The 26551-nt window shown below is 40.6% G+C and overlaps 1 protein-coding gene across 4 annotated transcripts in view; it reads right to left on the bottom strand.

Moving 5' to 3' along the window:
* fam184ab (family with sequence similarity 184 member Ab) overlaps window positions 1–26551 on the bottom strand; it is a 103941-nt gene that overhangs the window by 15510 nt on the left and 61880 nt on the right. For 2 of the 4 annotated variants that reach the window (XM_078289718.1, XM_078289719.1), the window contains exons 13-16: window positions 24778–24931; window positions 20786–20913; window positions 9646–9830; window positions 5332–5478 (exon numbers count right to left, since the gene is read on the bottom strand). In XM_078289718.1, coding sequence (XP_078145844.1) covers window positions 5332–5478; window positions 9646–9830; window positions 20786–20913; window positions 24778–24931 — 614 coding nt within the window. The remainder of the gene's footprint in view (window positions 1–5331; window positions 5479–9645; window positions 9831–20785; window positions 20914–24777; window positions 24932–26551) is intronic. The other 2 variants (XM_071898724.1, XM_071898725.1) reach the window with 1 other exon arrangement.

The following is a 26551-nucleotide window of genomic DNA, read 5'->3' as shown; positions in this document are numbered from 1 at the left end:
CTCAAAACTTCAGGCAAGAAATTTAACCGGGACTGCGAGAAACCATATTTGGGATTTAATATCCCAGTCTGTCAGTGCTGTTGGTGTTTCCAAACGCACCTTCAGACTGCAAAAGAAGATGGCATGATTTGAAGCGGAGAACAAAGGAGAATGTAGGGGAGCTTTATTCATTTATTTTTCATGACACAATTGCATCCTGTCACTGCATCCTTTGTTTGTCATTGCTTTTCACTGCATCCCAAAATAAACTAGAAGGGCACTTGCGAGCGCAGACCAATCCAGTCTTCTATGATATGCAAATGTGCAAGCGCAACCAATATACGGATCCGCTCCAAAATTTAATGGGTTCTTCCTTGGCCCATGCTACACCCTTCCACAAAGTTTCATGAAAATCGGGCCAGTAGTTTTTCCGTAATCCTGCTGACAGACAGACAAACACACACACAAACGGCACCGAAAACATAAGCTCCTTGGCGGAGGTAATACTGTAAATGAGTTTGAGCGGGGCTGTCCATGGTGCTGAATCTTTAGGCCAAAATAAGGCCCACTGTGCTGACTAGTGAGATAAGTGAAAATATTTTCAGAGTGAGAAACTGAGTTGTATTGATTGTTTGGTTGTACTGATTTATTTGCTTTCGTTTGTGAAGCAATCTGTGTTAAAGTTCTATAGTAATAATAATAATAATGTCAAAATATTATTTACAGACTGTATTTACAGACAATCTTATTTTTTAGGTCACACAAAGGTGGAATTGTTGCAGAGACATTTGCAAGGTCAATTCAATTCAATTCTCAGTTAAATCAACAAGTGATAAAGTCTAGGCGTGACACCGCTTATAAATGCGCTTCAGTTACCACCAACTCTCTGAAGACGCTAATAATTTCACACTAACTGCGTGTGGCAATTAGCGCCGACCTTTGTGAATTGGACTGTTTTTGCAATGAGGCTCATTTGCATAGAAAGGGGCCAATTTTGCGCCAAATGTATGCATATTACCTAATTTAAATACGTGCAAATAGCACAGGAGCACCGAGACGCTATTTGCGTGGCAGCGCAGTTAGCGGGGCATTTCACCCTTTGCGAGTGCTTTGTGAATTACACGGTTTCTTTTTGTCTTATTTGCACAGGTTTAGCGTCAGCAAAAGCCGCGCAATCCTTTTGTGAATTCGCCCCTCAGTCTGTACATATATAGAGTTGATGGTACTGCATTCTAAAACAACAAAAACAAATCTTAGGAAATTTTGGGAAAATGTCTACCTTTGCAGAAAAACAATCCAAAAGTCAGTTTTGCTGTAATTAATCTTTACTCATCGTACCAGCATCTGTCCAGTTGTCCTTGAATTGTACATGAGGTCCTGTTCAACAATGGATCGTGTGTAATATTATGAATGTATGCATGTACCATTTCAAATTCCTTGTACATGTAATGGCCTATAAAGGATGCATCTGATTTAGGAACATGCTCTGTTTGGGTTTGTGTATCTACAGTAGAGCAGTAGGTGGCGCTTCGCTCTCAGCCTAGCCAGACTGAAAGGAGGTCAGCTTTGACAAGGGAGCTAGCTAGCTGCACATCTAGTCCCCCGGCTCACACTCACACCACAACATCTGCTGCAGAGAGCTACCCACATGGCTCTCTGCTTCTTTATCTCACTCCGTCTTCCATATTTCTCTTTCTTTCTCTCACTATCTCCACAACTCTCTCTTTATGCTTTGGCTTTGTCCATTTGCCTCACGCCCACAGAGACCTTGGCATCCACCGCACATCGGTTGAACTATCTTTCAACTTCCCTCTAATTCTTTCTTTTTCTTTCTTGCTGCATCCTTCTTCCTCTCTGCATCCCTTTCTCTCTCGCCGTAGCCCTTTGCCTCATCTCATCTCACTCCCTCGTTTTCTCTCCTTGCTCTACCGTGGCAACCTCAACAGCTGCTGCATCCCTGCAGCTTTCTCTCTTACTTTATCCCTCTGTCATTGTTTTCCTTTAGGTATCTGTTGACTCACAGACGCCCACGTCGCTTACACTTCACTGTCTGCTTCACTCGATCTCTTTCACCTTTTTCTGACTGAAATAGCTGCATGTGATAAATCATACAAAACCGGCTCTTTATCCACGGCAATAAAAGGCACGTTTCCTTCCACTAATTAGATTCATCCAGTATGATGCCTTGCTAAGCTACATGCCTTTGATCCCCATTTCATGTGGATCTATACATTTCCTTTGATCTCTGCAAGTTCCTCAACTGTGGATTTTCTATATCCTCTTTACTAACCTTTTCCTCCTTTGATGACGTATACTGCACCATACTATGTATATACAGTGCCTGAAATTCATTTTTCAAAATGGGGGGGAATTCCCCCCTTAAATGCTTCACATAGGGGGGATTTATACACTTTGGGGGTGGGGGGGTCTTACATTGTCCTATTCTTACCCAGAGGCTGCTGTATGAGAAACGCCATCTGAGTGGCAACTTAAAGTTGACGTTTTGTAACATCGGCTGGTAAAAGGCGCAGCACCGTACATTTTACAAATCGAGCAGCTCATTTCACCGTTATTAAATTCGAGCCACGGATATATTCTGAGCCAGTTAGCCTGAAACTTGTCTTTGGACTGCTGCTTCTGTATATGCTAGCGAGAGATGCTGCAACAGCAGGGGGGGCTTGTAGCCTTGTAGAGAGAGGGAGAGAGAGCGCGCCAAGTGTGTTGTCAGCGGAAGTCGGTCCGTTTGATGCAGCGCTTCCGGCCAGTTGTCTCGCATTCCGCACCGTTCCGCACCGTTCCGCACCGGTGCAAACGTTGGCTGAACATTATTAGACATCGCTGTAAATGTGTGCGGGAATTTCCCGCATTATAAGTGCTAGATTTGCGGGAATCGATGAAATTATGCGCAATACCCGCAATGAAATTCAGCCCCTGATATACTGCACATACATTTGGCGGTACATGTGGCTCCTGCATCTGATGATGTGTGATGTGATGTGATGTGATGTGATGTGTAGGGTTTGAATGATATAGGATTTTGAAGGGCGATACGCTATTTTTGTATGGACGCTGCCTATAACCAAGATTTTCTGCCAATGTTCAATATCTTTATATTTGACAATTTTCATGCCAAAAATTACAAATATACAGTGTTTCCCCCAGAATTCTGCTCTTGTCAGGGTGGAAAAGCTTCTGATACAGCATTTAGACCATGGGACACTAAAACTCTCAATTGATACCTTGAAATAAATAGCTGTGGTCAGAGAGGAACATTCATCATAAAGGCCAATATCCGATATTTCATAAAAGGCCAATATCGGCACAGTCAATTGGCAAACCAATATATCTGTCTAACCCTATTGATGTGATGTGATGTGATATGATGTGTTTTAGCTGTATGTGATTTAACTGGAAACACGGAAGGGGGCTGACTTCCCTGTGGGATACTGGCTGTATTATCAGTAGGGATTCTGCTGTAGCCCACTGTAGTATGAGTTTCAATCAGTTATATTGTGCTTATACAGGAAAAGGTACACAGAAACCAGTGAAAAATGTACACATTTAAAATACACAATTTAGCGCGCCATGCAGGCTCAGTTCCATAAGTGGTATTCAACGAGTTTCCTGCTCTGCAGTTGGAGGAGGGAAGTAGAAAAAAGAGGAGACGTACTGAAAAAAAGGGATTAGAGAAGCGAGAAGGTAGACAGTAGGTGAAGAGAGAAAAGCTGTGTGTGTGTGTGTGTGTGTGTGTGTGTGTGTGTGTGTGTGTGGCAATTGGGGATGGGATCAAGCATTGGTCGCGAGATAGAATGAGGCGGAGGCATCAGGACAATGAGGTGTACCTGCACCCAATTAACCCCTCATCCTTAGATGTGTCTCTGGGTGCATTCGTTTAAGGACGCCCGGTACTGTCTCGTTTTGGGTGCATAAATTCAAACAAACCTATCTGTAGACATAAATGGAGTGAGAAGAGAGATGTAATTTAGTTTCATTCTAACATCTGCATTACTTTTTTAGGAACTCTTGGGAAAAACGTTTTTGAGATGAGGAAGTGTACATACACTTAAAATGTTTCTTTTGATACATTTGGCCATTGAATTGCGGACTCCTTACTGATGAGGTTATGGGTTTGTGTTTTGGTTATTGGCTGGTTTCACTGTTCAGATTGTGGCTTTGTGTTCTGGTTGAGCTGATTTTACTTGGCAGATTATAGGCTTGTGCCTTTAAACAAGTGCGCCCGCTGTTTCAGTATGTGCTGTTAGGTGAGCCTCTGGACTGGGCCACAGACAGCTGAGATCACGCCAACCGCCTAGAGAGGAGCAGCTGGAAAAACCAACATGTACAGACTATAGAGGAAGGGGAATGTTTTTTTTCTAGCACAAGTGGTGTGTATTTTCTTGATTGTTTGTTGCTGACAGAGACTGTTCAATTGTCATGGTGTGCAATGGGCTGAAAGACCTTAAGAAACTTAAGAAAGAGGGTGGACACAGTGCAGTATGTGGCATGTGTGCCATACTGCCGGTAGACAGGCACATCTAGACATTAGGTCTTTCTCAATATTCGTTCTTGTGTCCTCCATTATGTATTTGACGTAATATCTAACCGTCAAGGTACGATTCCAACACAAAAGAACGCAGAGGACAGATAAAGATCCCAGAAGTTTACTTGCCAACGGAAGACGATGATGAGAACGAAGGGAAAGACCCAAGATTCATTGCGAGAATGACAAGAATGATCATATCCAAACAGCGCTATGGTCTACAGCACAGAGCCAGTTCAAAGAGCTGGGAGAATGAATACCTGTGTGTCTTAATTGACTGCATGACCTCAAGCACACAGTCCATCTTAAATTGTAAAGATGTTCTCTGTTCGCAAGTTTTTGAGAAGTTTGTTCTTTCCAAGACAACTTGGGAAGAATGTTCTCCACAAGGACACAAGTATCGACTTGGCATCCTTGGGTTGGATCATCACCTACTGGCTTAGAGCAAGACGGCAGGGGCCGAAAGTTATGAAGAGTTGGAGGAGAAGATGTGGAGGGGGAAGAGAGAGGCTGGGAATGTTCAGGCAGGTGTGTACGCCTCTCATGCTTTTGTCCCTAGAGAAAACTCATCTGTTGTTTAAGCATTGTGGTTCCATTTGGCACCTGAGAACACACAAGCACATTATCTGGGCCAGAACATGCTGACCTGTACCCAAGAGATGATTCATGGGATTAAAAGGGATAGTTCGCGATTTAGGAATCCCAAATTTATCACAAAATGCGTCGTTTCGGTTAAGGTTCTTGCAGCAGTAAGGTTCTTGCACCCCACCCACACCTCCCACCACATGCAAACACTCCATTTTTGTACATACAGTATCTGAAGGGCAGAGATCTTGTCTTTGAGCAGCTCCTGGGCCTTGTTGAAGTCTGACAGCATATTCTGGGTCTCTCTGTTGTGGACGATGCTCATCTCAGTCATGTCCCGCTCATGCTTCTTAGTCAACTCCTGTTCGTGGGCCCTGAGGAGAGGGAAGGAAAAGCTGTTAAGTTTCTGAGAAAAAAGTGGAATCATTCCTGGGTTTGAGCAATATGGATTTTTGAAGGCTGATATTTTAGAATTGAAGCTACCGATCGCTGATATTTTGTGTCAATATTAAATATTTTTAAGTTTGACCATTTTCATGCCGTTTCCACATAGTTCCATTCTTGACAACAACATTTAGACCATGCGGCACTCAAACTCTTGTAATAATAATCATCAAAACTAATAATGAACAGACTGTACCATATTCATCATATCAAAGGTGGACGACACTGACTGGCTTGTTATTTTTTAATGAAAGGCCAATATCTGCCCCATATATCAGTCTAACCCTACATTACATTGAGATATCTCTAATAGATGTTCAGTATTACCAGTCACATACATGCATGCTCATAACATCTTTATTCCACCGTGAGCTACAAAGACCTCTATGTGATTCAAATGAAGCTTACTGGGAGCAAGTGTATGAGTATATCCATTTCCCTTAGTCTTTATTGACTTGAGTTTGCAACCTGCACATGAGATTGAAGTTCTGTTCTCTATCTTTTCCTTCCTGTCACAAATCACCCTCTTCTCTCCTTTCATTTTTTTCCCCTCCACATACTTTTCCAGGGTGTCTGCAAGTTTCATCAAGGTAAATCCAAGACTTTTCAAGACCTTTTTAATGGTTGAGCGAAATATAACACCAATAGAAAAAGAAACAACTATCAGGGTATGGATCTGCATGACTGGGCTGATTTCTCTCTAGGAAAACAGTGCAGCATTTGTAAGCCCTCTAAAATTGTTAGAATTGACTTATAGGCTGCATGCAGTAGTAATGACATTTGAGGCCTTGAATTTCGGTAATCAAATTCAAGAAATTTGAAGACTTCTTCAGGACCTGTCAGACACCTTGTTTACCGTCTTCCTCAGGAAAGACAAGGATAATGGACTGTTTCATGGATGAGATGTCAGTGAGCGGAAAGAGAAACAAGGCAGAACAATCCTGATTTCTGTGTGTGCGTGTGTGTGTGTGTGTGTGTGTGTGTGTGTGTGTAAAGACACAAATAATGGATGGTGTGACATGCTATGGGAGGTATCGGGTGTCTGTGACAAAGCAGAAATCCTTTAAGTGGAAATATATGAATGAAAGTATGAAGAAAATGTGAGTTACAGGGAGGGAGTGCAAAAAAAACCCAGCAGAACATATCATGACACCTGTAGGATATGAAAGTATAACCCAAAAAAATATATGCAGTATTAAGTAAGTAATTATAAAAATATCATGATATATGGGACCAATGGGAAAGCATATGCGAATATGAAGAAAACAAATATGTGAATGTACAAAATGTGCATTGCATTGGCCATATAAATGTACAGAAAGTGTCTAGATGTTGCAATAAACTATTCACCTCATCAAATATATTCCATTTAGAGATGCAGATAATGTGTAGAAATTTGGAAATGGAGATGGCAAGGAAAGAAGGGAGGGAAGGAGGAGGAGGATGGAAAATGGAAATAAAGGATGAGAGGAATGACGTGGGGGGAGGCCGAGGAACGGGAGGAGAGAGAGAGGGGGACAAAGGAGGAGTGCATTGAGGAGGAGGATGTCTGTCTGCCTCTCACTCTGACTAGGCCAACTCTCCCCGAGGGACGCACATCTTCTCTCTCACTGCTTCTTCTTTATTTATTTATCTCCCTATTTTTATCCTTGCAACCAGGATTCAGACAGAGAGTTATGTAACAGAAGGAGAAATGTGCTGTGCATGGGCACTGCCAGCAGTATGCGTGCGTGTGTGTGTGTGTGTGTGAGAAAAGTGTGAAAATGCATATACTTATATAGGCAAGCAGCACATGAATTCACAGTAGTAAATAAAAAGCCAAGGGAGCAATCATCCAACACAAGCACATACTGTATATACATATAGGCATGCTTGCACACACACACACACACACACACACACACACACACACACATACATACAATCTACAGCTACAGACTGATTCTAATGAGTGGACCTTGGACCACATTAGAAATACAGCACTTTAAAATATTCATAACATGCCTCAGGGAACAACATGATTATGGATTCTATTTTGTTTTTGCCCTAAATAACCTTCACACATCTCCTAATCAATTGACTTTGGCTGTCGGTATGGGGATAGAGAGAGATAGAGAGGGAGAGAGAGAGAGAGAGAGAGAGACACAGATTTGCCTCATCCGGCCTCTTCTTTCTCTCTCTTTCATCTTGGTATATTTTCAGCAGGACTGAACCAAAGTCGGATTATAGAAACTATCATGAAGCCAATATAGTCAGCGAAGTCAATTACTAAATATAGCAACAAGCAAGTGGGGATGGGAGGCGGGTGTGTGCAGGGGTAAGGGGTGGGCGGGTGGGGAAGGGGGGCGGTACACTTGAGGAATCTAATCATTCCCTATATTCCACTATAACAACATTTCATATGTTGCTGTGCTGTGATGCTCCTGATTCTATTCAACTCATAATGACTGAGCTTTTCATGAACTGGATCAGGTATGCTACAGAAGGAGACATGTATGATGTCAAATAGCAAACACTGGAATATGGCGGATGGCTGAAACTATACATAACACGTACACATAGGTGAAATACACGTCAATTTAGGAAGGAAATTCAGTTATTTGGTTGCATAGGTTATGTGAAGAGGGAAAATTGCATTGGTGCATGTACTGGTGTGCTTTTTGGGCTATTGGGGAAAGGACATCATTGTTATTTGATGTGTATGTATGAGAGAAAAGCATATAAGAGAAAGGCAGGGGAGAGAGAGAGCTTGCATCACACAGACAGAGAAAAGAAAGTAGATTTGTTTTAATTAAACTAGTAAAAGCTTCTGGCAGGTGGAACTGAGGGCATTTTGAGCTCTGTTGTTGTTGTCATTTTCAAATGTCCATCAAGGGGAGAGGATTTGTCTTATCCACTGCAGAGCAATTTGTGTTTGCGGTGCGAGACAGACACACAGAGGAACAGTGGAAAAGATAAGAAGAGTTACCGGAGAGGGAGAGTGGTAAAGTGACAGTATGAAAAGCTGCAATCTTATGTTCCTTTCAACAGCCCAAAGAGAGTGTTTATGTGGCAGGAGGGAGGGAAATCAGGTTTGACAGACACAGAGGAACAGAGAGACAATTATGTGTGGCCAGTTGTACCCAAAAACAAATTAATGTTGTTCAGCCAAATTATTTCATAGCAACTAAACGGAACGAAATACAAATACTGTTGAAACACCATGACTGACAACTTTGGTATAAACTGGATTAACAATACTGGATTAGTAAAGTTCAATGACTGTGGCGAGTTGCAGCCAAATTGTGGTGGAGTATCAAAAAACTATTCCAGATTTGTCAGATGTCAAACTATAGAGGGCCCCTTGGAGGCTGTAGTGGAGGTCCAAGGTCCGGTTTTTAAACATAAGACTTGGCCCTCTAAACTGAGTTCAACACATGGTTAATTTCTGTGCTGTTTTTGACTGGGAACTCATCATGTCGGCACTGATAAACAGATAATGTCAACTGTTAGCTAGCTAACCGTAGTATTTGGTCAGCTAACTATCACTGTCCTGTTGTTAACACATCTGATTTGCACACTAGCTAATGTATCCAGTAGAAGCTAGAATTAGTAGTAGCTTGTGATCACGTTACATTTTTGGTGTTTGGCAAGCGAAGCCAAAACCAGGCAAGCAGAGCTATTGTTCATGAAATTAAATCACATCAGTAGGGAAACAAGGAAATCTGATTGGCTGTTGATGGCCAATGACCACGAAAAGTTCAGCTGTGGCCAACTTTTCTCAGCTGACAAGCTTGTTTACTTTCCCTGATTACTTTCCCTGATTACTCAGCTGTATATGAAATTAATGGACATCCGGTCACTTGTGGATCAAGCTTTCACTGTGAACACGCGGTGACAATCTGTTTTTGCACTGGTTCTCAACTATGCGCCATTGGGAACCAAAAGTCTGCAGGCTTTCATTAACTAACTAACTAGTGAAAGCAGCTGCTGTAGTGTTCGGTTGGAATTAAAACCTGAAGGCTCTTGGGCCACAATGGAACATGGCTGAGAACCACTGTGTTCTTGTATTGTGTTGTATTCTGCTCCATTCAATTCTGTTCTACTCTGAGTCCTACCTGATCTGCTGATTAGCTTCGCTGCGGATCTTGAGCACCTCCTTGCCCTTGAGCTCCAGCTCCTTGGTGAGAGTGCTGATGTTCTCGTTGAGTGTGTGGATCTGGTGGTCCAGCTGAGCGATGTGGCTCTTCCTCCTGGAAACCTCCTCCTGCAGCTCGGAGATCCGGCCCAGCAACTCGCGCTCCTAGGAAGGGAGAGGAATAGGTCATGATGTTGGTGAATTCACTTTCACGGCTTGAACACTTGAGATCCCAAACTGTCAATTGATGGCTGTTATGAAGTTTAAAATTAAAATATCTCAGTTTTCTAAAAAGTATTCAACACTGTCTCTCCATAATGTTTCTTAGACTGACTTTCTGTTCAAACCACTGCTATTAGATGTACAAACCCAGGCAAGGATACAGCAGTAATTACATCTACCCTGTTTTTACCAGAGCAGCCATCAATTGAGAGCACACTTAAACAGGTCATTCACATGGAAAGTTCACATGGACTGTGAAGCACCATATGTCTTATTCATAATGGTGTCACCAGACGTATTTTGGCTTATGTAGACACACAGGGAGGTTGCCAGATTCACGTGGACGTGTGAGGTCTGGGTGTGCGCAAGTGTGAACGGTATCGAAAACAATGGCTGTAGTGAAGACTTGCACTAAATAATGGTGTAAATATAGGTCTTTTCCACTCACTGTGCAATCATTTGGCTTCAGAAGACTTGGATTATATTGTATATAAGCTGTATGGAGTCATTTTATGGATGTTTTTTGCCCTTTTTGGAACTCTAAAGAACCCCATTGACTTCAGTTGTTTTGGAGGAGGCTACTATAGAGTTGTGCCGGCAATCCCCCGTGTGTTATATGAACTAACAAACTTCACCTGTGTTCCAACTGGCATGAGGGTGAGTAGATAATGACAGAATATTCATTTTTTGGTGAAGTATTCTTTTAAGTTTGAGCCCCTACAGACAAAGTTGCCTGTTAAAGGATAATTCCACAAATTTTCAACGTGGGCGTTATTATTCCCAATTTTTTTAAATATTTATGTCACACTGATGCTAGTTCTAATACTACCAAATAAATGAATCAATTTGTACCATTTGATTGCAACTGCCTCAAATTTACACAGCCTGAATTTCCTATATGAAAATTATGTCACAGCAATCTGACAGGCTAAAATGATCTTAAGTGCTCCAACCCTGCAGAGGAGAGAGCGCACAATAAAATACATAGAAAAATAAAGGATTTTATCTGTAATCTATTTTGTCGGAGTGAAAAATGATGTAATCCAATCAATTTAATTGAATTTTCCTTTAAAAAGGCCAGTGCAGTGTACAGCACACTACATGCACATGTCTAACTTTATATGACGACATACAAAACAGTCTCTCTAACATTCACACCCTGCCAGGAACGAAGGGGAGTTGGTATTTTAGTACATTACCTAGTGTGTGTGTGTATGTGTGTTATATCAGGGTTGTCCCAAATGCCTACTGTAATGCTTTCAGACTCTGTTGCACACACGTATGCACGCAGGTATGCACACACACGCACACACACACACACCCACACACACACACACACACACACTGGGATCAGTGGTCACTGCTGTGCTTTCCATATTTATGCTGACAGAGCATTTCTCCTCCTCCACATTCCTACAAATACACTCCACATCAATAAATAAGGAAGTGACTGGGATGGTTATATGTGTTGACGTTCTGGGCTAACAGAATGGTTCAGTCTATAGTGGGGGTGTAGAGCTCTAGAGCTGGACATACCAGCAGATAAATAAAGTTCACAATAGCTGACATGCTCAAAACTCAAGACGGTACTGCACTGAGAAGAACATTGGAATGAAATATCCTGGCAATAACTGAAAAACACACCACTTGGGCCCAGTTTTTCATAAGTTTTCTGATAGGATTTCAGTAATCGGATTGGATTACATCTGAAAATTGGGCTTCTCAAAACTGATCAATGAGATTCTGTATCATTTAAATTGGGATTTGGATTGGGTAATCCAATCCTATCTTTATTTCATCTTAAATGGTTCTGCGTTTTTCAAAACTCAAAGGCAGAGTTATCCTTCGTGTTTCAACCTAGGATTTTCTGTCAAAACCAAAAACTGAGCCCAAATGAAATAGGCAGAACTGATGAGTGTGGAATGTGGAAGGAGTGAGACTAGCCAACATTCTGTGCTCCTTTGTGAAGTCAAATTTTCTAAACTGGCTTTTTAATGCTTGTGAACTGAGAATGAATGGTAATCACAAATAGCCTATTACAGACTTGGCCACCATGGCTCTCCATGAAAATGAATGTACGGTCTCAGTGATGGAATTGCAATATGTATAATGCAGCAGCCTTGGAAAAGTTCCCTAACCTATGCTCTACAGTTAGGTGATCACTTTTTCTTTTTTTTGCCTTATTGTTAAATGGCTTCTTTAGTCAAAAAACGCTCACATACAAAAAAAAATACATGTCCCATAACATCTATGAGAGCAATCTGCTGGCTATCATTTATTATTACTATTTTACGACTTTATTGAGACAAATGGAAAGGTGATAGGGAAAGAAAGTGTGTGGTCAATGGATGATGATGAGTTTCACGTAAAAACCATGACTATCCAAATTAGTCAGTGACCACCCATAGAGCTGTTATTGTCTTCTGAGTTACAATCACACCAGCAAACTCACAGACACACCAAGGTACTGGCTCATTCGAGTCGTGGTTTGCAAATGAGAATATGAACAAGCGATTTGCTTAACTGGGTGGGAGTGAACAATGCGTAGGTTGAATCAAATGCTCACACAACAACGTGTGACCTGCCTGCCTTTCCAACGACACTTCCGACGCTAGCTGCTGTCCAAGAAGTGGTTGTAACCACTAACTCACAAATTCTAAAACTTGTTGAAAGTACTGCAATCAGCCGGGTGACTTTCCTGACTTTTTGTCTGAATCAACTGGCTGGTGAATGACTTAGCAATTCAGCTGCTGAGTTGGATCGGACATTGTTTCATTCAGGCTGCCTTGAACAAATCAAACATTAGTCTTTAACTGTCATGCTTGCACGGCAAACAACAATTTTCAAGGTAACTAAGGAATAGACTAATTTGTGAACAAAATAAGCAAATCTCAGACTATTGTAAAGCATTTTGTGGTATTTGGATAGCCTGATGACTATTTGAGTTTTTGTAGTTAGTAAATATTAAAGCTGCATATGGCATGATTTTAATGTAAAAAATGCACTCATCTTAGCTTCAATCACAGCCTCATTAGCCTTAATCAAAAAGAGCGGCTGCAACAGAGAGGAGCGTCCCATCCACCCTATTTTATACGCCATAAACCCTATTTGCCCAAATTAAATTCTAGTATTGGGAGTATTGGGAAATCTTCTCCATGCAGGAAGTGACAAAGCAAAAGTTTAATCCAAAAGTGTCTCCTAAACAGCAGTGAGTGAGCACTCCGTCCAGAGAAAGCTGGACTCACCAACGATGGCTGAACTTCTTCACTACCTCCACCCCACCAGACACTAAGAAGAAGACATTTAGTTTACTGACCTAACCCAGTATTTCTGGGTAATGAAGTATTCAAAATTCAAGCAGTTACATCTTGTGGCCATTCGGGGCCGCCAGTGTGCGAAATTGCCTAGTCCAGCTTAAACTCCTAAATCCTGGTGGGTGGCAGGGTGATCATTATGATTTGAGACTGGATCTACCTGAAACACGGAAGAGAGGTAAATATGTAATGGGCCAATTAACTCCCTCAGAATTAAATCAAATTTTGTCAAAGTCTTGTCCAGTTATTTCCCTGTATAACTGCCTTCTCTGCCAAATTCTCATTCAAGGCCTGCTTGTATAACAATTTGACTCAACGGAATGTGTTCATAAATCCAAAACCCATAATGTTGTATAATAGCCTCATACTCCCAAACCGCTCTCTCTCAGTATCCGACTCTTTCTGAGTGTCTCTCAGCATCTTAAATGAATGTAATTGACTGATTTTGTCCATAAACCTAGTTGCACAGTTAAGCACAAATGAGACGAGGGCAGATTAATCAGTAGGTTCTGCTTGGCTGGAAAATTGACTCATTCTACACTCCGGTCCATCCCATCAAACTCATGCTTCTAGGAAGACAGAAAGAGAGAAAGAAAGAAAGAAAGAAAGAAAGAAAGAAAGAAAGAAAGAGAAAGGACGAAAGAACGAATGGACGAGCGAACGAACAAACGAAGAACGAACAACGAACAACGAGCGAACGAACGAATGGACGAGCGAGCGAGCGAACGAACGGACGAACGAACGGACAGACAGACGAATGGTCGAACGGACGGACGGACAAACGGACGGACGGACGGACAAAAGATGTTCATGCTTCAAGTCACAATTCTCTGGTGGTATTATAAAACTAATGGGTTTCTGCAAGTATCATCAACATTTAAGACTTTTAAAGACTTTTTAAAGACTATTTAGAATGAAATATGAGACCAATTTTGCAGCTGAAATAAAATGTCTATGTGACTGCAATGATTCGTCACTGGAAAAACAATGCACCAAGAAACCACAACCGCAACACGTCTAAAACTGAATTGAAGACTTAAAGGATTTCATTTAAGTGCATTCAAGACCATTTGAAGCCTTGAGTTTAGAATATCTGATTTAAGACATTTTAACACTTTGCCAGGACCTCATCCCATCAAATTAAGATGATGATCCCAGCGAATATAATTTCATGGCAGACGATTGCTGAGATTAAACTGTTGGTGTCGACTCTGGGCCGATTTGGGGGCAATGAGCTTTTCTTTCTTATCTCACTCTTTCTGATGCTTTCTGGGTTGGGGCCTCTGCTCATTTTCCGACCCAAGCTCTCCCAGTTCCCTTCCTTTCCTCTGTCTCTCTCTCTCTCTGTCTCTCTCTATCTTTGTCTTTTGCTACGTTAGGGTTTATTGCTCTGTCGCTGCTTTGTCATCTCTTTCTCAGTCTATTCTCCTCTTTCTCAGCATCTTTCTTTGTCTCCCCTTTCCAAACCCCGCCACCCTTTCCACACCTGTTAACTAAAATAAGAGTACAGCAGCCTGATAGAGATTAAGTGTGACACTTTTGCACTCTCTGTCAGTCCCTTCGCTCTCTCTCTCCCTCTCTCTTCATCCCCATTTCTCTGCTCGGTGAAATTGGTGAGGTATTTACGGAAAAGGATTAGGGCCACGGGAAAAATTTATATGAGTTCTGAGTTTAAAGTCAGAATTCTGACAATAAAATTAGAAGTCTGACTGTAATCTCAGAATTCCGACTTTAAACTTGGAATTCTGACTTTTATCACAGAATTCTGACTTTTCTCAGTTCCGACTTTATTCAAAAAATTCTGACTTTATTCTCAGAATTCTGACTTTAAACTCAGAACTCAAATACATTTTTCACATGTGGCCCTAATCCTCTTCCGTAGGCATTCAAACATCTATCAGGACAGAATATTAAAAGTCTTACATAGCTCTGAACGGTTCAAACTAGGCTTTGCTGATATATCAGTCTGCTGATATTGGCTTTTTATTAAAAATCAGTTTTCGGCTGGTCAGTGTGATCCACCTCTGATATGATGTAGTTTGATTAATTACATATAATTGATCAATACTACACTGGTTGTATAGTATACATGACTGTTTTATTATCATGATTATGATTATTATCCTGGGTTTTAATGGAGAGTTTTAGTATCCCATGATGGTGTAAGTGCTGTTTCAGAGGCTTTTCCACTCTGCCAAGAATAAAATCCTGGGGGGAAACACTGAATACTTGTGATTTTTTTTGGCATGAAAAAGGTCCAATTCAAAGTCATTGGATATTGGCACAAAATCTTAAGGTATTTGCAGCTTCAATCCAAAAATATCAGTATCGGCCTTCCAGAACGCATATCGGTGGAACCCTAATTCAAAATAGCAAGAGAGTAGCTGTTTAGGGAATGCACACACACACACACACACACACACATACATACACACCAATGGATCAGTCTGCTGCTATAATCACCCCTTTTGATCTCAGACCAACTGCATAGTTAAGAGAAGGAAGAAAGATGATGAGGTGAAATATTTATATATATATTGATGGGGCTAAGGTGGGAGAGAAGCTGAAAGAGAAAATTACACATCTTCAAAGATGTACATTTATAGCTGAATCGATTTCAGATTTACATCTATACTAGCTGGTCAGAGTGAAACCTTACAGCAAACACAATGCAGCATGAAAAGCCATCTCACCTCTTCATCATCAATATCAACAACAGAATCAGTCTGGTGTCTGAACAGTCAACATCTATCTGTTTTCACTCAGTTGAAGTTTCTGGGATCTGAATGAGTGTGTGTGTGTGTGTGTGTGTGTGTGTGGACTTGTGTTTACATGTTGGATGGCTAGAGATACTGATGATGAGATAATTGATCAGACAGCTCAGTAGGATCAAACAGGTTATTAGTCATGATTAAGTATCTCCAGGGAGAGAGATGACATTCTACACACACACGCACACACACATAACCCCTCACTCCATCACTCACTCACTCCCCATCTGTCTGTTAATTGGAGGTATAATAACAGTATTTAACACAGCTTGACAACTGTCTGCTGCTGTGTTCTTCCACTCTGAAGACTCAAATCAGAAAGTTTCAGTGTGTCTGCTATTAGGACTCCCTCATAATTACACATTGGATTAATGGATACACAAACTCTCCCTCCCTCCTTCCTTCCCTCCCTCCCTCCCTCTCCCTCTCCCTCTCTCTCTCTCTTTCTCTCTCTCTTACTCCCCCCCTCCAATATTTTATTAAAAATGGGATCTGGTCCAGTCAGTGTCATCCACCTCTGATATGATGGATATGATGCAGTTAAATATTTATCATAGAATTGGTCAACACTCGTCATCTATAGGAAAGAATTAACCTGAATTGATTCAAATGAAACATTTTGATCAGATTCCACACAAGTATGCAGGAATATGTTTATAACAATAATAACAATAATGATAATAATAATGGTAATCATCACTAATAAATGCTGAATTAATCATTTATATTTTTATTAATTAAAATGTAATGGTTAATTAACTAATTGATGATTAGTTAAATTCCTAAATTTTTTACTACTAAATAGTAAATTGTGTGTACATTCTGCATACATTAATTGATGACATGTTAATAAGTCAGTTACATTAGGCATTTATAAGTATTGTAATCAGTTGCAACTTTATGAAAAGGGCCCAGAAAATATTCCTGTATGTTTTACAAACAACTGATTAACTGTTGCAACTGGCCCACATAACACTTATTTATATTTTACTCATCATCTGTTGATCATTTCTGAATACTTACCTAAGTCTTTAAAACCATTTAACCTGGAAGTTAACAAATTGATAACTAAGACAATGAAAAATCATTGATTTAATTCCTTAATAGTTGCGATATGACATATAAATGATCAATGTCATTAATTCAAATAATGAACACAAAGTAATTTACTATACTTAGTAAACAATGTGGGATATTAACTAATCATCAAACAATCAAGTTGTTAGCTAACCATTCAATAATATCAAATATTAAATAATGATTAATTCACAATTTAGTAATGATAGTATTATAGACTAGACCTAATATATAACTGTAGCTATCCAAAGCATTTGATTACAGGAAACAACCATATGGTGTCCAATATTAATGCTGATGCTGGTGTTAGCTGGCTGAATGGCTCTTTGATGATGAAGGTGAAGGTGTGGATTGCATCTTAGCTGATCACAGACGGTACTGTTTTACCAGGCAGGAGAATACAGAGGAGAAACCATGAAAGACAAGCACACATGCAAGGGGGAGGGGAACATGACTGTGATTACCACATCTGAATAACTGAGGATGAATGCATGGCTGAGGTGAACAGTATTTTCTAGTAGTATTTACCATCTGAAAGCTGAGCTGACCAGTATTTTCTAGTAGAAAGCACGTGTCTACCTTCTTTCCCATATGATGTGTATGCAGCTTCAGTGCATGGTGCACCCTACTTCACCGTCAATATGTCGATTTTTGCTGTCTGACCTACAGGCATACTGGCTGATTGCTGTCTCACCTAAGGGTGATTTGTGCTAGCGGCCTCTAAATCCTATCGGGCCGACCGTGCGTTTACAGCCGTCCAGTTCATTATAATGCATCCATTAGTGAAAATGACAGCAATCAGATGCGGGACTGATCAATTGGGACTAGATATGCTTGGAATGTACTTTCACATTTTTACTGGTTATTACCTCTGGTCTTATTCCTCCAACCCGCACATGGGAAATGAGAACCCAACACACACACACACACACACACACACGATGAAAATACCTGAAAGTGTACACATCTGTGCCTCAGTCATTTTGACTAAACGTTTCTGAAGCATACGACTGCTTTACTATGAACATGTGCTCTTTGTGCCTTTGTCCTGATGCTTTTGAATGTATTCCTCCTTCAGTGGAATGACGACAACAATGGAACTCAGTTTGCCCTGCCTTCCCTGTAAAAATGAATACTCATTCCAGTTCCAAAATATTCAGTAAGCCCCTTACCTCTGAACTTTGAGAAAAAAAGAATGCAATGGGTGTATGTTGCTTTTGTTAAGATCACTGTACAAACATATCGTGATGTTTACACAAATGATATCAAAACTGATGCAAATCATAAACTGCTGCGTGCTTTTTGAGGGCTGTGATGCCTGTTTAGTTTAGTTCAATTTCACTATTATTTATTCGACTAGGAATTATCTCCATTAGAGAATGCATGAGAATGACTATTGTAATCCTAGGTTTCACTCTCTCCACATACAGTGCAGACAGTTCTACAATTCAATACTAAATCAACAGCTAAAATCTTCCCATATGGATCCCTGGCACTAAATCTGATCAGTTGGGGGTCTCTAGTCTAATGTGGTTCTACTGGGGGTCTGAAACATCTAAGAAGCTGCTTTTGTGTACTGCAGGAAAATGGAGGAGTGATTGACAACTGAACCCAGTTTCCACTGCATTCGCAACAGACTTGTGACTGACAGGCAGCTAGACTGTGACGCTCTACAATTAGCCTCTGACCTCCCTGTTGCCCTGGCAACTGGAAATGGGAGGGACTGACAGGGAGGGTGGGGGGTAGCGGTGGTGGTGGTGGTGGGGGGGGGGGGGGGGGGGGGGGGGGGGGCGTCTATTGCAACCAGCTGTGCCTCTCTGCCAGAACATCTGAGATGAGAGAGGAACCTATGGTACTAGGGGTAATTAGTAAGATTTACAAGAGATGACAAAAGGGAAGTAGGCCGGGTGGTGTGTGTGTATGTATCTGTGTGTGTGTGAGTGTGTGTGTTAGCCTGAGGCAGATGTTATGTGAAGCAGGCTAGCTATGGCGTCTCACACCGGCTCCCTCCCCATCTAAGCTCTGTTAGACAGCTGACGTTAATCCATCAAAACAACAATGGGTAGAAAAAAACAGTAAAAAAAGAGAAAAACAAAGGAAAAAAAAGAGACTAGACTCTGACTCAGCGCCATCCTGTCCGTGTTAGCAATACAAAGCATGGGTGCTGTGTGTATGCGTGAGTTTCTATGGGTAAATTCTATACAGCGATGTGAAAAAGTTTGTACACCCTTTGAGTTTTTGCGCTATTACTTTTGCACATCCTATTTTTAATTTATCTGAATCTTCTAACTTCATAAAGATATATATAGAATTTTCGCATTACTTTAGTGTATTACAACAGTGATTCTCAACCTGTTTCATTTCAAGGATCCTTATTTAGTCCACATTAGAGCCACAGACCCCCATTTGATGAGAATATTTTCATTGTTAGCTATGATTTTGTCCAGAATTCCATCACTATCTGTATTGTAGGTAGAGAGATAACAGTGAAACTATGATCAAAACAGTCATTCTTCTACATTCTCTAATTGTGTTCACTTCTTGTAAATGAAATAATGGTGAAGTTTAACAATTCATCAATTTGCTGGGGACCCCCTGGACCCCTGGTGGTCCCCGGACCCCACATTGAGAACCACTGTATTAGAAAACATTGCAAAGGTCTCAGGCAAAAAAAAAAATTAAATCATTTCATTTTAAAATCATTTTGTAGCCCAACAAATTGTGCAAAAACTTGCTGTATGTGTACACATTTTTTGGCACGAAAATAGCCAAATTTAAAGCTATTGAAAATTGGTAAAAAAAAATATATTAGTTAGCTTTTCTTGTCTTTCTCTCAAGGCCAGATGCCTCAGAGACTGTGGGCGAGCTTGTTGATGAGTGTGAAAGAGGAGTCATGGAAGGCTATTCAGAGGATGTCGACACAGTATGGAGGCCTTTAGTCGAGCAAGACTCACTCCAATCACACCATCTTCTTCACTCCGGCCATTCAAGACAGAGAGCATTCTGCTGTATTCCATGCAATTGTCCAGTGAATTTTTAAGTGAACGGTTGAAACGACAACGCAAATTTGGTGTGTTTCTGTCAATTGTTGAAGTAAAGAAATAGGCTTCCTTCATGCAGAATGTGGAAACACATTGAAGAGAAAAATGGAAAGAGACTTTACATATTTTTGACAAAAATATGTTTCCATTTCTATTAATCTGTACTGTGCTTAGTATGTAGTTTAGTATGTACAGTCTAGTCTAATTATTCTGCTGTACTGTATTCCACGATATGTTTCTGACACAACTGTACTGTATTATACTTTATTCTATTCTCCTCTATAGGAAAATCATAAAGTATTTTTCCACACTTTGTTGTGTTATAGACTTAATTTAAAATGGATTGAATTTGGATGGAAATAGATTCAAACAGGATACATCTGAGCTCAATTTGGAGCATCACAACAAAGGGTCTGAATACAAATATGATTTCATTTTTTAACATTTTGTAATAAATTTGCAAACATTTCTAAAAATGTGTTTTCGCTTTGTCATTATCGGATATTGTGTGTAGACTGATGGCCAAAAAAAAAAAAAAATGCAATCCATTTTAATGAAGTCTATAACATAAAGTGTGGAAAAAGTATATACTGCTTATACAACAATGTGAAATGTCATCCTGTTCGCACTCGTCTTCGGATCCGATGTGAACGCGGCATCAGTCGACTCCCCGGATAAATAAACATGTGTCCTACCTGTATCCGGCTGTTCTCCAGGGCCGACTCCAGCTCCAGCTTGGCAGCAGCTGTCTCCTGTTGGTGGGTTTGTCTCAGGTGTTCGATGGCTGACGCGTGGATGTGGTTCAACTCCGATCGCAGAGAGGCTGACGGGAAGAAAAAGGACAGAGGGAGGGAAGAAATAAAAAAAACAGTAAGGAAAAAGTCAAGTCGAACTTTATCTGTAGAGTACATTTCATACACAAGGAAACTGCAGATTGTTCTGTAGATTTCCGAAATAAACATTTTTAAAACTTTAAGACCTTTTTAGTGCTACCTTGAATTTAAGACTGGTTGAAAAAGCTCTAAACCATTAGTCTATTTGCAAAAAAACAAAGCTCATTGGACTCAAGGGTAAAAGACCATTTGAAAAGAGGAAGCCAAGGCATTCTTTTGTGTACAAAAATGAAAAAAGCCTTTCCTTTTTTTTGCCGCAGGATAGCCATACAAGAATAAATGAATAAATAAATAAATATTTTTTTTTTTCTACTTTTGCACACAAAAGAAGAGTGCCTTCCTTGGCATCCATTTTCAATTAGCCTCTTACCCTCAGTCCAATGACCACCTTTTTCTTTTTGCAAACAGACTAATGGTTTGGAGCGGCATAAAATCACCTTTCAACATGAATTTAAGAATCAGAGTAGGGGTTTCCGGCACAACTTCACCTACTTCCAAGGTGCATGGAGAAGGGAAAAAGGTCTAAAAAGGTCAAAACTCCAGCAACACTTGTAGTATATAGAACAACTTTACTGTTAGACCAACGCGTTTCGGCTTGTGGCCTTCATCAGGGTCATCATGAAACACATTACAAACAACATTTATATAGGGTAACAGAAAAAATTCAAAAAGGTAAAAAAATAAAAGACAACCAATCATATACATCCACACACATATCAGCCAATGGGGTACCTACAAAGATGAGTTGGGTATGGTCATGTGGCTTCAGCTTCAGGCCAATCGTAGTCCCAGACTGGCAGACTTTGTAGGTACCCCATTGGCTGATATGTGTGTGGATGTATATGATTGGTTGTCTTTTATTTTTTTACCTTTTTGAATTTTTTCTGTTACCCTATTTAAATGTTGTTTGTAATGTGTTTCATGATGACCCTGATGAAGGCCACAAGCGCGTGAAAGAAAGAAAGAAAGAAAGAAACGCGTTGGTCTAACAATGAACATGAATTTAAGACCAATTTAAAGAAACATAGCTGGCAAAACCGGCCTATTTCCAACTGAACACAGCTAGTGAAAGGTCTCAAACTATAAATGGGTAGTATAAGGAAAAAGGACACCAGGAAATTAAATGTTAAGAGACATGCATTCCAATTGTGTTTGGTAAAGTAGATAGGATGCAAGTTGTAGAAAAGACTTACAAGATATCCTGAAAACATACAAAAGTGCCGCCATAAAAATGCATATCGCATAGAAAAAATATACACACACCCCAGAACACACACACCTACACACACACACACACACACACACAGGGATGCGACGAAGGAAAGGAAGAGAGATAAAGAGAAAGGTAATTAAAGAATGCTCAGTGAGGAAATATAGAAAATGATATATAGTGATAGATGGAAGAGGCTCTCCGGTGTCATGACGGTGCCATGCAGGTTAATGAAGGACCATTCATCACAGCACATTACTGGTAGCACTAAAAACTGGGGTTAGACCGATATATCAGTACCCTATTCAGTTGTCTTGGTCTATCTTAAGGTGATGACACACAGGCAAATCTCAAAATATTTTCGCACTGAAAACAATGTAGCAGTTTGAAATCTAGCCAAGCTTGATCAGAGAGCTAGCTTTGCTGGCAAGGTTTAAACATCAACCAATCAGAGACAAGAAAATTAGTCAGGTGACCTGTCCTCAGCCCAAAATATTTTCAAAATGGTCCAACTGCTACTAAATAGTAAACACTTCCTGTGATTCTTTTTATAGAACATTTAAGCTAGCAAGCTAGCTAGCCTATAATACACATTATGAAATTCCAGTGGATAATCTTGATAAAATGATTAAATTATTAGATTTTCAGTACAAAAGAAGCCAAGATAACAGTGATGGCAGCAGTGTGTTATTTCAGTCATTTTCACTCCTCCAACTGTCAAATTTGTCAGTTACTCTTGGCCATTGCTGTACAAATCTGCCTGTATCATCAGCTTTAGTCAGCTTCTCTTCTGCTGAAGCAACTATGCTACTGGCAAAGAATATGTCAGCTAACATGCTACAAACAAACAAAAGCTAAGACTATTGCATACATTTTTTTTTTGGCCATTTTGTCTTTATTTTAAAGTTGACAGTGGAGAGAGACAGGAGAGATTGGGTGAGAGAGAGGGGAATGAAATGCGACAAAGGTCCCAGGCCGGACTTGAACCCATCCCTCCATCACTATATATGAAAGTACAGAGGATGAACTTTTCAGAATGTATTTTTCGGTCCAATTTTTTGATTGGCTTTCTTAGTAAAATTAGAGAACAGAAAGTGCAATGGTACCCTCTGTAATTTTGTTATTTTTCTGGTCTTGTTTCCACCATAGCTGGGCTGTAAACCATCTAATGCAATGAATGTGTGAAACAAGTTGTAAAATACATTCTGCTGTATTCCTGTAAAGTGACCCATTTGTCAAATTCCCTGATATTCTCTGACTTCCCCAGAGAATTTAGCAAAATTCCCTGACCTTCCCTGTCTGGAATACACTTCTCTAAATTCCATGATATTCCAGACATTCCATAACCAGTGGGCGCTCTAAAGATGAAGAATGACTAATATGTCTTCTGAAATGCGGATGATTCATTTTTATGCCCCTCCACCATGATACATGGTATGCAGGACATTATGTTGTCATGGTGGTGTCAGTGTGTCTATCTGTGTGTAGACATATTCTTTTGAACACAATAACTCAAGAACAATACATGATAGAAACTTCCTACTTACACTACATGTACCCTCTATTGACCTTATTCATACAACAGCCATTTTGGAATACTCGGGTGGGAAACTCTATCTGGAAGATTGGCATATACAGTATATTAAACAAGCGTTACTTCAACACATAAGTAAGGACTTCATATAGACTGAACAGTTATCAAATTAGCTAGCAGTCTCGAGAACAACAACCACGACAACGACTGCTTGAATTTAGCGGGGAAGTTAGTTAGCTAGCTTACTTAACTTACTTAACTTACTTAACTTAGCTTAGCTAGACTGTGGTAGCCAACAATAATGGACCAAGTGTATTCAATTTTAAACCTATATTCCTCTGGATTCTTGAGCTCCATTTGTTTCAGATATGTTTTTTAGTGGGGAATCTGTGAAATGATAAATGCTCGTATGATGTATCTTGGTACACAGCAGTAAGACAGAGCTGGGCTGGACTTGCTCTTCAGGTAGAGTGTTCAAAACTATAGATGATCTGATTAGATTTTGGAGCACTTTGATGCATAAACTTGCATATTAATGAGGAAAAACAGATTTTCTTGAAACTACTATAACTCCATAATGCTTTAGGATACGGAGTTCATATTAATGCCACCCACGTGTTATGTGAAGGCAAGTATGTTGACATAGAAATATTTGCGAATGAACGCATTCATTAGCTTAAGTAATGACCTTAATACCATCACTGATTATATCATGGTGATTATGGCAGGACATCAGGCAGCTCAATTGCCTCTTATTGCAAGATGTTTGTATTATTAGAATTTTATACTTTCACATGAATTACTTGAATTACAACTCCACTTGGGTAGAAAAAAGATTTTAAACAAACATGCGTCTATCACTATATATAGAAATACAGTGGATGCGCTTTCCAGTAGCGTTTTTCTGTGCGATTTATTCAGCGACTTCTGTAGCAAAACTAGTGCATTGAATTGATTTTGTAGAACAAAAAAATGTGCAAAAAGGGTCGAGAGAGGGTGAATACTTTTTACACACACACACACACACACACACACACTCTAAGCCCTTACCCAGCATGGCTTTGCCCTCGTCCTCCAGCTCAAAGCGGAGCGTTTGCAGCTCTTGCTCTGACTGCTGTTTGAGCGTCTCGATGCTCTGGCGGTGAGCCTCTCTGAGAGACTGCAGGTCCGCATGGTGCTGGTGGCGAAGGCGCTCCTCCAAGTCCTGATGGAGAGATGAGAGAGAGGAGGAGGAGGAGGGGGGAGAGGGGGAGGAAGAGGGAGGGGGGGGGACAGAGGAAGAGAGAGAAAGAGAGGAAAACAGGGACTGGAAGAAAGAGAGAGGGGAGGAAGACGGGGGAAAGAGAAGGAGAGAGGGAGGATGAGAGAGGGATAGGGTGGGGGAAAGAAAGAGGTAGGGAAAGAGAGAGAGAGAGAGAGAGAGGAAAACAGGGAGAGAGAGAGGGGCATGAGAAGGAGTCAAGAAGTTTGAGAAAGTGAGATGGAGAAAGAAAGAGTGGGATAGATTGCAAGGAAGGAAGGAGGGCAAAACAGAAGTAAAGAGAGAGAAAGAGGGAAACAACAAAAGAAAACAAAAGAGAGATAAAGAAAGAAAGAGCGAGGGAAAGGAATGTTGTGAGAGATGGGGAGAGAGAGGGAAGAACGGAAAGAGGAAGGGAGAGAAAGGGGAAGAGAGAGAGAGAAAGGGAAAGGAGAAGGGAGGAAGAGAAAAAGGCAGTGAGGGAAGGAGGAAGGGAGGGGTAGAGAATGAGAGAAAGGTAGAGGGAGGAAGAGGGAAGCGTTAGGCTAACATTCACGACATGATGCATCCTCCTACTGTTCAACTCAAACAACAGAACATTTTGTTGTTTGTATTTTTTCTTTTTCCTATGGATAGTTTCCCAACAGCAACAATGGAGTTTGATATGAGAAAATGTTTCAGGATGTAAAACATCAGCGGTAAACGTCAGGTTTTGGTGTCAGTCCCTCAGAATCAAAGAGCGAGGGCTTCTTTCTAGAGCCGCCATTTTGCACCAAGAGACGTTCAACAATCATACAGGGAGAAATCCATCGTAGAAGAGGAGAGAGACCAATTTCTCCACCGACAGCCTCGATCTCTGGAGCTTGTCAAAAATCATTCTGGGAAATGTAGGAAATCTCTAACGGAAGTAGAAGTAGATGAGGCAGACTGAGGGAAAGTGGGTACGACAAAAAAGTTAAATTACAACACTTCATCACAAAATAACTCCTGGAATGCCTTGAACATTACAGACTGATGATATATAACAGTATAAGAGGATCCAAGGGTGGAAGAGATCCAGTACAATTGCCCTTCTCGGTCTGAAAAATGCTGCTCTCACCCTTTCACACAGAACTCAACGCCATCAATGAGCCGACTTGAAGCATGGCTTTTCTCATCTGTCTGAAAGGGGCTCTAAAGGCAACTAAACCCCACAGTTGGCACCTAGAAAACGGCGCGCTTACAGGTTTATCAGAAAAGTATGAGCAGTTAATAAAGATAATAATGTTTCTAATAAAGGTTTCTAATAAATGAGCCATACAGAAAAGTGTGCAGTTGTCATCCACACAATGGCAACTCTTACAAGCTGCTTCGCAAATAAGAAGCCAAGAATGATGCATAATGTCTACTTCAAACAACTTCTCTCTCTCTCTCTCTCTGTTGTCTGTCTCTTCCTATGTCACTCGCTCGCTGACACACAGCAACACACGCAAACAGCGGCAAATGAGCGGCAGAGTGGCCGAGACAGCAGGCAGAAAAATATGGAATGGAACAGAATAGAATAGAATAGAATAGAAATTTTAAAACACCTCCTACAGCACAAAA

Source organism: Centroberyx gerrardi, chromosome 18 (assembly GCF_048128805.1).
Source record: "Centroberyx gerrardi isolate f3 chromosome 18, fCenGer3.hap1.cur.20231027, whole genome shotgun sequence".
NCBI lineage: Eukaryota > Metazoa > Chordata > Actinopteri > Beryciformes > Berycidae > Centroberyx > Centroberyx gerrardi.
This window is presented reverse-complemented; position numbering and strand designations above follow the sequence as displayed.